The sequence below is a fragment of the Prionailurus bengalensis genome, chromosome E2 (assembly GCF_016509475.1).
Source record: "Prionailurus bengalensis isolate Pbe53 chromosome E2, Fcat_Pben_1.1_paternal_pri, whole genome shotgun sequence".
NCBI lineage: Eukaryota > Metazoa > Chordata > Mammalia > Carnivora > Felidae > Prionailurus > Prionailurus bengalensis.
Window position 1 is genome coordinate 45,597,804 of NC_057352.1, and position 12,659 is coordinate 45,610,462.

Here is a 12,659-nt window from a genome sequence, read left to right on the forward strand (position 1 = left end):
TGAGAAAGATTTCTCGTGATTTAGGCCCTGGAAACATTAACTTGCCTGGTCTTCCCTTCCTTTCTTTTCCTCTATTTTCTTTCCCCACTTACATTTCTCTGCCATCTGAGTCACTTTATACCACTCCCCCAACAAAAATATCCATTATTTTTTGAAAGATCTGAACTCTGTGTTGCTCCCAGGCAAACATCGATAATACAGAGTTGAATAGCATAAGGATATGCAAATCGGTACTTCCTTATCTTATATATAATAATTTGGAATGAATTTGTTTAGAAAAGCTGTGGCTCACATAAATCAAATGATTCCTTGCTTTTGAAGCATGCCCCAACTAATTTCATTTCTGGGGACGGGGCAGATGAAATAGTTTTCTTAGTGTGTTATAGTTTAACAATGCTAACTTATTCTCAAGTCTTATTATTATTATTTTATAAAGCTTCACCCAATGTGGGGCTTGAATTCATGATCCTGAGATCAAGAGTTGCACACTTTACCAGCTACCAGACAGGTGTTCCATTCCAAGTCTTACTTATGCTGTGCAGATATTTTTGTAAGGAAATGGTAGAAGAAATATCCTGCTCATAATTTCCTGGTGAGTAGAGTATCTCATTCTTTTATGAGGGCCTGTGTTCTGTCTTTTGTTTGAAGTGAAAGCAGTTGTACATGGCTGTGTTCTCATAGTTGCAGGGTCCTCCAGAAATTGGAGTGTGATTCTGAGGTTGCTGTTTTCCTGCTGGAAAGGTTTACTTTGCATCTAGCACTTTGGAGACATAATATGGTAGCTCCTCAACAGGATTACTTTTCTTTTGTCCCTTTAGTGATTGGTGGGCTGAGCAGAATTAACATTGAATTCACTGGCCCAAAGTTGTTCCATTCTGGTAGTTTCCATCTTTACATTGAGGACAACTAACTTCTGGGGTGCATGGGTGGCTCAGTCAGTGGACTAACTTTGGTGTCCGACTTTGGCTCAGGTCATGATCTCATGGTTCAGGAGGTCTAGCCCGCATCGGGCCCTGTGCTGACAGCTTGGAGCCTGGAGCCTGCTTCGAATTCTGTGTCTCCCTCTCTCTCGGCCCCTTCCCCGCTTGCGCTTTCACTCTCTCTCACTAAAAAATGAATAAACATTAAAAAGACAAAAGGATAACTAACTTCTAAGTTCAGGGATATTTCAGATGTTATTTATCACACAAAATCAGTCAGTCTGCAGCGTTTGTTCAAAGTGGAAGTGAAAGCATTGTTAACAACTATGGATGCAGGATCCAGACTTTGGATCAGACCTGTTCCAGGACATATCTTGTCAGTAATTTTAAAAATGGAGGTAGTTTAGAAATCTGATCTTGAGAAGGCCACGCTATACAAACACAAGGCTTTATTCCAGGTGAGGGTCATGGGTTTTGTAGTCATTTCAGCTGCTATCTGTATAAGCAAGACTCCATCAATAACCTTATGAGGGTCACTCTTTTATATAGGATGTCAATTTTGCCTTAGAAAATGAGCCTAAGTGACTCTAGAGGCTACAAACTGTTTTTGGTAGAAATAGAAGATCCTGTTAGAATGGTAGAAGTTAATTGAGGGCACCTGGCTGGCTCAGTTGGTAGAGCATGGGACTCTTGATCTCAGGGTTGTGAGTTCAAGCCCCATGTTGGGTGTAGAGATTACTAAAAAAAAAAAAAAAAAAAAAAGAAAAGAAAAGAAAAAGTTAATTCTGCCCATTTGTGGCCCAAAATATTAAATATATTAAGGAACAAGTATTAAATACAACAAGGAATGAGGCCTAGGTATTTCCATGGTCTTAGATGTTCAACAAACTTTCCAATTTATGAAATGGTGACAAACTTAAAAGCCTGTGGCATTGTGTTGTTACAAGACCCTGGAAAGCTTTTTGAGTACAGATTATACTACTTATCTGGGCTGAATCCTGTGTGGTCTTTAACTGCCCCCTGAACCTTACATAAGTAACACTCTTTGGGATGACCTCTTCATTCCCCAGCTAGCCTCAGAAACATACTGGCTCGTTCCTGCCCATTTGCCAGGCAAAGTTAATGTTCCAGGTTCCTCAATTCTGTTTGAAACCTGGTAACCAAATCTCAAAAGCTTCTTCACCACTTGTGTGGTTTGAAATATATCTCAGGCTTTGACTTATTTCAAATTTCTTTTATTCGGTTAAGGTACAACAACCCTGACTTTTGCCTGCTGAAATAGACAAGCAAAGTTGGTTCTCCATAGTTCCTTCCTTGACCATCCGTTTTGTCTCCAAATCTTAATGAACCTTGAAGTCAGCCCTTACGTGGGTATGCTTCTATTGAGTAGAATAAAAGTTTATCTACATATTATACTGTCAACTCCTGATTTCTACTAATTAGCTCTTTGTTAAAAATTTTTCTTTTACACTTACTTTTGAGAAACAGAGTGAGACAAAGCGTGAGTGGAGGAGGGGCAGAGAGAGAAGGAGTCACAGAATCTGAAGCAGGCTCCAGGCTCTGAGCAAGCGGTCAGCACAGAGCCTGTTGAGGGGCTCAAACCCACAAACTGTGAGATCATGACCTGAGCCGAAGTCGGACACTCAACCGACTGAGCCACCCAGGCACCCCATAGCTCTTTAGAATAAAGATGGAGGTTTCTGGTAACTTTTTGAGACATTAGAACACCGGAAAGTGGTTTCTGAGATTCAGTTGACTTAGTTTTAGTGCCATTTTATTATATTCTTAAATCTTTGAACATTGACAGTCCATTTAGCAATTAGAGAACCCCTAAGTTCTAAGTGCTTAAGAAAGGAAATTAATATGAAAGGACCTACTGTAGGTCTAATGATTAAGTACCTTATTTGTTCTGAGCCCTGAGCACTTGTTTTGGGGAAACTGTTCCATCCTCAGTAACCTCCTCCCACCCCTAATCTTGTGGTCTAATGTACCTGCACCTACTGCAGTAACCATGCCCCTTATGAAGAACTGCTCTAGAGACTTGACAGATGACAAACCTGAGGCACAAACTAGGACACAGGTCTTCTGGGCTGTTGAGAGCTCTTCACACCATTAGGATGTTTTTAAACAAATGAGACTCTCTTTCATGAAAGATTCCAAGTCTTAAATAACTTAATAAAATTTTTTTTTTGAGGTTTATTCATTTTTGAGACAGAAAACAAGCAGGGGAGGGGCAGAGAGAGAGGAAGACACAGAATTGAAGCAGGCTCCAGACTCGGAGCTGTCAGCATAGAGTCCGACACAGGGCTTGAACCCAGGAACCACGAGATCATGACCTAAGCTGAGGTCGGATGCTCAAATGTTTGAGCCACCCAGGCATCCCTAAAATAACTCTTTAAGGCAACTTCAATGAAAAAGGAAGTCTTGGCTGCTTGTAAGAACAACTGCCACTCCCAGAATCAAAAACAACTAGAACACAGACTTAAAAACCAAGTCATTTAATTGTGTCTTCAAAGGTAAACAATATTCGGGGCTGGATCCCAAGCCCTGAGAATGCCAGAGCTGAGGGTACAGAGTTCAGAGGGTCAGGACTCAGGGTGTTCTAAGGCAGAGCACTTCTGGAATTCATGCATTCCGTTTTGCAATTTTGCAAACTGCCAGAAACAGACCCCAAGAGTCTTTTAAGATGGGGAAAATTCAACTTCCACTTTTATAGGTAAGAGTGAAGAGTACCAATAATGTTCCGTTTACCTCTCCTCACTTTTCTCACATGACCGGAAGCCTGAGCTAGCGTGTCCCACACACACGGCAGCCTAAGCTGCGGTTCAGGTGTGAGCTCAGTGCCTCTGTGCACTTCCTTCCACGCTGCAGCAAGAGTGACCCGGGGCAGAGAGCTCTCAGCAGTACAGCTTTTAACAAGCACGTAAAGTAAAAAGAACCCTCTAGTGGCACACTGAGTTAGTTTATAAGATTTTAATTTACAAATTAAAAAGCTACATGTTTTATTTTTTCTCCTTTTTCTCTTCTTTCTTTCCGTCACTCTTTTCCTTCTCTTTTTCTTTCTCTTTGTCATCTTTCCTATCCTTTTTGCTTTCTTCTTTTTCCTGCCCTTCTTTCTTCTCTGCATCCCGGTTGGCAATTTTGTTGTTGATGAGGTTGTGCAGGGCAACCACAGAACGGATCAACGAGGCCAAATACACCACTACCATCTGGTCGTTGGTCTTCAGGTAAAAGGCCTTGACAAACTCCTGGAGGCTGACATCCGGCAGCAGGTTGAAGACGTCCTGTAGCTGGTAGATGATCTGGTGGTTGATGGGCAGCTTGCCCGTGGCCACTTTCTCCAGGTAGCTCCTGATATCCAGAAGCTTGGAGTTCAGTCCCTTCAAACCATGGACCTGGTTTGTGATCCGCTGGGAAAGAGTGCCCACTGTAGTGTCTTTGATGTCTCTGTAACAAGAAGGCAGGCAAAAGCATCAGTGCATTGTATTATCACACAGGGTCTCAGAATCCAGGCAAACACCCAGCTTCGCGGGGAGGGGCAGGTTTTCAAAAGAAAAATGTTACTTCATCATTCTATCAAGATAAAGTGCCTTAATTTTGTTTTTATTTGGAGGCATACATTTTATCTTTCTCATCGCAAGGTATTTCTCAAAAAACAGGAGAGAACTAAAAATGAAACCATTTCACTTAAAAAAAAAACACAAAACTATCTATTTCAACTTCCATGAAAAGGGTGCCATTTTCTCCATCCTCATCTGTATGATGTTGTGAGGAGCCTAAATCAGTCAGGACTAAATTTTGAACTGGAAGGAATCTTATTTGAGAAAAACTATGACCCTTTTGAATTAAGTGAGGGTTACAGTATCTTAAAATAAAAATCCATCCTCACACATAGATTGTCGGCAGGCTACCTTCCCCGAGAACCACACGCACAGCAAGAGCACACATCTGCACATCTTCACACATCTGTTCCTGTCACGTCAATACTGCGTTGCCCAACAAGATGTATTACCCACAATCATAAATCGTGACTCAAGACACCCTAGAAATGTTCCGGGCCTACAGCCCAGATGTCTCTACTCCTGACAGAGCCTCTTGGGCCGCTTATGACTCTGACGCCATCCTGAGGCTCACCGTAACAAGTGCTCCACTCCGACTTCCTCAGCTTCCTCTGCTCCAATTTCACTGGTCACGTGCTCAAATGTTTTTGAGGTTGGAGTTCCATCCTAGGAGAGGAGGCTTAACCTTGGTTATTTGCTTACAAGCACAATGACACCCATTCCTTCTCACACCTTGGTTCCTCTGCTTTCAGTCAAATCACCTCACGGGTACAGTACTAACTAGGTTTCCATGTGCTGGCAGAAATGGGGGAGTTTGCTTTGAAAGCTTCATCTTCTAAGCTGACATTACAAATGGCCCTGCCCAGTGTTTCCGCAGAAAATCTTGACAATCCCTTAAGACTACTGTGGGGATCCCTTAAGACTACTAGAGGAAGTCTTGATTAACTTGATTCTTAAAGCATATAATCCTTTCTAGAATAGGCAGTATACACAATACCTGTACTGGAAACAAGCTCATGTCAGATAATCTTTTAACGTTCTAGTGTCCCTCAGATCCAGTGATGCCAGAGCACCAAAACAATGCAGTCAGAACCAGCTTTCCGGTGGCCTGAATTAATCAAAGATCTGTCCAGGGATGTGGTTCACTGTATCACCTGGGGACCTCCTGATGGGGCTGCGGAGCAACTTTCCACAGACCCTGTGCCAGAGAAGAGGCTGTACATCTTCTGTAAAGGCTATGAAGTGTCTGCCAAGGCAGGAGGGCATAGCAGTGAGGGCACATTCTGCAGCCAGACAGCCTGGGTTCTATGGGAGCTGTGGGACCTTGGGAAAGTCACTTAACTTATATTAAGTGGTGTAAATGTTAGCAGTAATTATTTTATCCAGGACAGTGTGAATCCTGCAAATGCCATTTATGTCTTTACTTTGGAAGCTAGAATGGCCAGGACTTCATGGCACGGCTTTCCAGGTGCTCATTTTCCCTTGGCTTCATCTTCTGTTATGGCCTTCATGTCCCTTCCATCCCTTATTGAAAAATCTTGCTTTTGTGTGTGTGTATGGGTGTAAGAACTTCTAATTCTTTTTGGAAAGGACAGGGTAAAATTAACTTAAAAATCGTATCAGACAAAGGATGAAAGCCTTATTTCAACAAGGCAATAAATCTTCACCTAAGCTCCCTAGTGGCAAGGCAAAAAGAGAAACAGGCGGATAGAGCTCAGTGCAAGGAACATTTGCAGGGAGTTAACCTAAAATCTTTTTCCTGATTTAATAGCTGGACATAAGGATAAAGACTACCTACCTAAATCCAGACTTTATCCTTTAGATTTTTGACTTTGGAAATTCAAGATTGAGTTCAAGTGCAAAACTTTACGCTCACAACAAAACACATATATTTTCACACCACGTGCTACCCTAGAATCAGAGTTTAGTTTTCTTGGAAATAGGGAAAAGCTATCTTCTGGTACCTCTTCGTGTCTACACCTGAAGCGCAAGCTAATGGACCATACAGCAGGTATTGGATGCTGTGGAGTGGAACATTCAGGCGTCAAATCACACAGATGGGTCCTGCCATCTAGCTCCAGGCAGCTCTGACTCACTCTATTAGAAAACCTCTATCTTGTCCGCAGGGAAGGAAAATCCTCAAGGAGAAAGCAATGCTGGCCCAGGGGGAGCAGAACAGTGGAAACTACATTAGATTAAGACGAAACTCACCAGGCTTTGCACTTAACCGTGCTGTCAACATCTCTGGACAAATGTATGAGGAGGACTCTGGGCCTCAATTTCATTTGTAAAAGGGGATTTTAGATTTGTATGGTCCTGTCAATTTCTAAAAATCTGCCGATTCAAAAACTCAAGGGGGAAAGAAACATAGTATCAAACTGTTGACAGAAATCAACAAACTACTCCTTGTTAGAGAGAAAGGATTAAAACAACAAAAAATCTGAATAGTCCAATAAGCAAAAAATCTAATCTCTGAGGCTCATAGCCAGATGACTTACATCGTGAACTTCTTCCACTGAAATATATGCTTCTGTGGGCAGTCCCAGGTCCTTTGGCTTCACGTCAATAATGACCAGTACCTGGCAGAAAAACACACTTTAGCAAACCAGCTCACACCAAGCATAAGGAATAATCACAGCCATCCTTCTGATGAGGATTACTAAAGCTCTTCATTCATTCAACCAGACAGGAGCTGGAATTTTCAGCAGAAATGAGTCTACATTTCACATGATCCCACCATTTTCTCTGCTCTTCGCCCCCACCCATTAACAAGCTGAGAGGTAGTACAGTGCGGTTATCAAGTCTAAGAAAGTCCGAATCAAGACAGGCAACATTTTGGTCCCATCCCCAACATGTATGAGACCTTACTAACCACTATGAACCTCACTTTTCTTGTTGTAAAGAGGGTAACAACCCCATATAGCTATTGGGAGGATTAAGCACTTAGCACACGTTTACTGTTACTTATAAGTATCTTGGATTAGTGTAAACTGTAGAAAACAGTACCAATTCGGGATGCCTGGGTGGCTTAGTTCATTTAAGTGTCCAACTCTTGATTTTGGCTCAGGTCATGATCTCACCCTCCCACCCCATCCATCCCCAGCTGAGTCAGGCTCTGCACTGACAGTGTTTATCAAAATAAATTAATTAACAAACCAAAAAAAAAAAAAAGAAAGAAAAGAAAATGCTACCAATCAACACAAGCAGTTTATAGAGAAAAAAGCAGTGAAATGATTTGCTATCCAAATCCAAATGCTTACATAAGTTAGCAGGCAAGGAATATCACTCAAGAGTTTTAAAGACAGAGCGAACTTACTGAGTTAGGGCAGTATCTCTTCATAAGTTCATTAATGGCGATGTCATTCTTGTGTAGTTTAGGGCCTGTGTGGTACCACCCAACGATTCTTTCTCTGGCTGGGAAGGAAAACATTAATGGTTTTGAACTGTTACATGAAGATCTATATAGAGTTCCCTCCAAAAGGATGGTAAGATCTCTAGTTCTTATGTTCTCTATCTTTTTCAAAATTCCAGACACCTATTTTAAGCCTTGACATACTTGTGAAATCTAAAAGGAATAGAATTCTCAGAAAATAAGCAGTGAGGGAAATCCAGAGACACCCACATCTCAGACTAGTTGAGGCCAGTCACACATGAAACTCGAAAACAATTCCAAGGCAATATGTAAACAAACACAAGTCTCTGTCACACAGAACCGTGAGCCGTGGGGGGAGCTCTAAGAGCTTATGTGGTTGCTCTAAGGAAATAAAACAAAGACGACACGTGACAGAGAGAGATTTACCGTGGTGGTACTTAAGCTCTAGGGGCAGGTGGATTTCATTTGATAGTGCTTCACTTTTCTGCTGCAGAGGGCTAGATCTCTTACCCAAAACCTAGGCCTGTCTATCTGGTCTTAAATTGCTACTCTAATTTCTCATTTATTCCACCTCATTCCTTTACTACCACTAGTCTTACTTAAGACTAGCCAAGTGAAAGAGCCCTTGACATTAAACAAAGAGAAGGGAATACGTAGAAAAGGAAAAAAACCCACAGCACACCAGGGGCATGTAGCTGGGCATGCATACACAAATACACACAGATATAAATCAACACCTTCTTTAAAAAATCAATCAATCAAGACATACCATTGACCTTCTTAAACATTCCATACATGTTTTCCAAATAATCATGGTCTAAAAACCAGACAGAATCATCTTTGTCATCTTCATCAAAAGGTACTATGGAGAAAAAATAAGTAAGACGTAGTTTAGGGTGCTAGACAGAACTCTAGGGCATATGTTACAGCTGGAGACCCAAGGCCACATCTGATCGATATGTTTGGCTTGTTCAACACAGCATTAAAATTAGTTTTTAAGTTGCTGTCATTAAAAACTGGGAGATTTCATATATAAATCCAGACTTCCACTTCTCTTGAAACTGAAAGACCTGGCAATAACTGGCTAGAGTCAGACAGAGGACCCTCCTGTCCCCACCTTAACAGGGACACAAGGTCATCGGTCTGCTAAAAGCCCTATCACTTCCCAATATTTCCCTTTAACAAATAACATTACTGCTCAGTCCTTTCAGATACTGGAGATTGTGACCTCAGGTCTACAGTTTATTCCAGACCAATTATTTTGTTCTTTGTTGTTAATCATAAAATACATGGATACATTCTTTTTTTTTTAATTTTAGAGAGAGTGCACACATGGATGCCAGCAGGGGAGAGGGGCCCAGGGAGAGAGAGAGAGAATCTTCAGCAGGCTCCAGGCTCAGCCCAGAGCCAGATGTGGGGATAGATCCCATGACCTTGGGATTATGACCTGACTTGAAATCAGAGTCAGACACTCAACTAACTGGGCCAGCCAGAAGCCCCTGGATACATTCTTGTAAAGATTCATGATGCTGAGTAAAAGGTAATATTCTCCATCTTCCCCTTGCCAACCCATGACCATGGTTAACAGTTTACAGGGATTGCAAGGTTACAACATCAGAGCTGCCTACTTTTATAAAGTTTTGCTAGAATATAGCTACCCCTTTGTCAACATACTGTCTACAGTTGCTTTTCTGCTACAGTAGCAGCGCTGAGCAGTTGCAATGGAGACTCTCTGGTCAGGAAATTTAAAATATTTACTATTCAGTTTAGTGAGTACTCTTTAGCCTCCCTTTTCTATACTTTAGCAATTCTGCCATTGAATTTCTGGGTTGTAGTAAAAATGGAAACCATGAGGGTTTCTTTTTTTATTTTAAAGCTGTTTGACATTTTAACCACGCTCAGAAAAATGTAAAAGTTGTCTTGTACCTGCAAAACTGTTGGATACATCAAGTACTTTCTTTTGCCATGACCCCAAAAGCACACCAACGACACGCTTCTGGTTTCCAACCTTGCCTATTCTGAGGGAGAAAGCAGAAGGTCAGTCTGACAGGCACACAGAGAGGTGAAGCCAACAATCAGATACTCAACAGGAAATATCAATGGTATAGATACAAGTTAGTTTACCTGCGATCTAATCCCAGTAAACAAATGTGTTAGGTTAGTCCCTAATATTAAAACTTAATAAATCTAATAGGTAATTCACAAACTTTGTACACTGGCATTTTTTACCCACTTGTTATTTCTAAGAAATAACATGCTTGTTAACATTTCAAACTTTATAAAGTTTGCAGTTATTCATCTTAAATGGAGAAATGAAAATGGAGAAAATAAAAACTCCCCAGATCGTTAAGAGTTTTAAAATGTTATTTGGTTGGTGTTTGAAAAATACATTTCAGTTATGCTACCACCTTTCACTTTTTCTTTTGCAGCTTTCTCCTTTAAACTTTTCCCATCTTCTCTATCCTCAAATATTTTCAGAGATAAAGATGCTAATGTAGAACCACTTTTATGGTCTGGTGCCCCAACTGTTCTCTGGATTATCTAGCCCACGAGGACAAGCCCCACTAGAAGTTACAATTCTTTGTACCATCTAGGGGCTCAGACACTGGGTCCTGACCCTGAGTTAATGCGTGTGCCATCTGGTCTCTGTGAATGGCTTAATCAGGCAGAGGTCAGATGTGAGCTGGTGACGTAATTACACTGAGAGGAGGGCTGAACAAGTCAGAAAGATTTTACTTCAGCATTTCTATCTACCTGTCAAACCTCCTCAGTGATTTTTGTCTTCAGGAGCTACAAGTGTTTCACTTATACAATCTCATTTCAATGAGATCTTCACATAGGATTCTCCTTTAACCGCTAGCAAATGTGAGGCACAGACACAAAACAACTTCATGTTCAAGGAAAGACAAAGGTCACGCCAATGTGAAACGAACCACAATTCCTTAACAGTCACTGTATTTAATGTATTAATTTTTCTAAACATACAACTTGGAAAAAAATCTTTTATTTTTTATTATTTTTGAGAGAGACAGAGAGACACAGTGTGAGCGGAGGAGGGGTAGAGAGGGAGACACAGAATCCAAAGCAGGCTCCAGGCTCTGAGCTCTCAGGACAGAGCCCGACACGGGGTTCAAACTCACAGACTGTGAGATCATGACCTGAGGTGTGGTCGGTGCCGCCCAACTGACTGGGCCACCCAGGTGCCCCACGGCTCCGCAACTTTATAAATGCTTACTAAATTTGGGATTTGGGTCAAACCAAGTTAAGGATTCTATATCCCTGGTGATTCTGAATTTTTGGGAAATCTCAGGCACTGATTTTCCACACTTGCAAGGAAACTTCCACACCGTGTGCTTTTCTTTTGGTCTACAAAAACCCATGGTTTTTAAAACCCTACATCTGTTATGACAGCAGCCAGTAGTGTCTGCACCATGTCATCTGAACAGAACTGAAATTAGCACCCCCTTAGCACCTCTAGTTCCTATGGAAGAAAAATAGTAACTACTGTACAGTGGGAATGCCCTCATATCCATTTAGACTGAGGGCTCTCCAAAGCAGTGGAACTGGGGACCCCGAGCCTTAAGGAGTCTTGAGGGTTTTGTTTGTTTTGTTTTAGCTCTGGCTGAATGAGGAGTTGTACAAGGCAAGTTGCAGGAGAATAGGTGCTTCAACAACTGACTTTGTCTTTACACTTGCCAATTCAAGTAATTATCTTGTAAAAGTTATGAACACGTGTAACAGGTCCAGCGGGACGAACAGCTCCAAAACAAGCAAAGCGAAGGCGGAAGAAACATTTGTGGAATGTTTTATCTTTATTCATTAATGCCCAAATCTCCTAATGCTCTTATTTTTAAAAGAAACACTTGACAACTAATCTACATTTTAAGTTCCCATCAAAACAGATTCCTGCTTAGAAACCACAGCTCTCCCCGGGAGCCCTTCAGGGTACTGAGACCAGAATTTTGGTGACAGCCTTCAGAGGCACAGAAGCACAAATCTGCAGCGTTTTCCTACGAGGCACCGAGTCTTTCTGGTGAAAAGGGGCGGGCGAAGTGACAGATGGGCACGAGGCCTGGGGGATCAGGGCCAATTGAAGCTTGCCCCCATATTCTGGCAGCGTACGGAGTTGGGTAAAAGGAAGGGGCAGTCCGGACCGCGGAGTGCCGGTTGGGGACGGGGGGACGATGCTGGGTGATTTAGGCTTCGTGATCCGAGGGTGGTCCGGGCCCCTGGGCGAGTCAGTGCCACCCCCGTACCATCAGCACCCCCGCGGCCGCCGCGCCGTCCCAGCGTGCCAGTGACTCAGCAGCGGCGATCCCGATAGGCCGCCCCGCGCACCCGCTCACCGGTTGAAATGATCCACCACACTGAGCAGCACCAAGGGGTGAACTACCACCTTCTGCACAGCCAGCTCCGGCATCGCGACACACGCCGCCCGGCAGGCCCCGCTCCTCGCGACCCGCAAACACCGGCAGCCTTAGGGACTCTTCGCGGATCCTCCAGGCCCGGCTCCTCCTCTTCCGGCTCGGCCGCCGCCACGGTTCCCTTTTTCCGCTCCCAGAGTGCCCCGCGCGCCGCCCGGGGTTTTCGCGCCAGCTGCCATCTTGAGGACGGGAAAGACCGGGGGCAGGTGGGGCCCGCCTTGGGTGACTCGCTGGGAGATTTCCTGGTCTTCGAAGCTAAAGGCACACTGGAAACTGAGAAAAAGGTTGACCTCCTGGTATTGGGCCTGTGCTGTCACTTGCAGCGGCCTTTCGCTTTAGTTCCTTCGCAGTTCACACCCTCCCCCAACCCTTACGCTGTGTG

At 43.0% G+C, this 12,659-nt stretch overlaps 1 protein-coding gene across 1 annotated transcript; it reads right to left on the minus strand.

The window, feature by feature from the left end:
- Positions 1 to 3,402: 3,402 nt before the first annotated feature.
- PSMD7 (proteasome 26S subunit, non-ATPase 7) lies at positions 3,403 to 12,422 on the minus strand. The gene is made up of 7 exons (XM_043599554.1): positions 12,200 to 12,422; positions 9,780 to 9,871; positions 8,623 to 8,715; positions 7,797 to 7,894; positions 6,979 to 7,059; positions 5,055 to 5,146; positions 3,403 to 4,367 (listed from the first exon to the last, which is right to left on the minus strand). Exons 1-7 carry the CDS (start codon positions 12,271 to 12,273, stop codon positions 3,923 to 3,925), a joined length of 975 nt encoding a protein of 324 aa, XP_043455489.1. The 5' UTR covers positions 12,274 to 12,422; the 3' UTR covers positions 3,403 to 3,922.
- Positions 12,423 to 12,659: the final 237 nt, after the last annotated feature.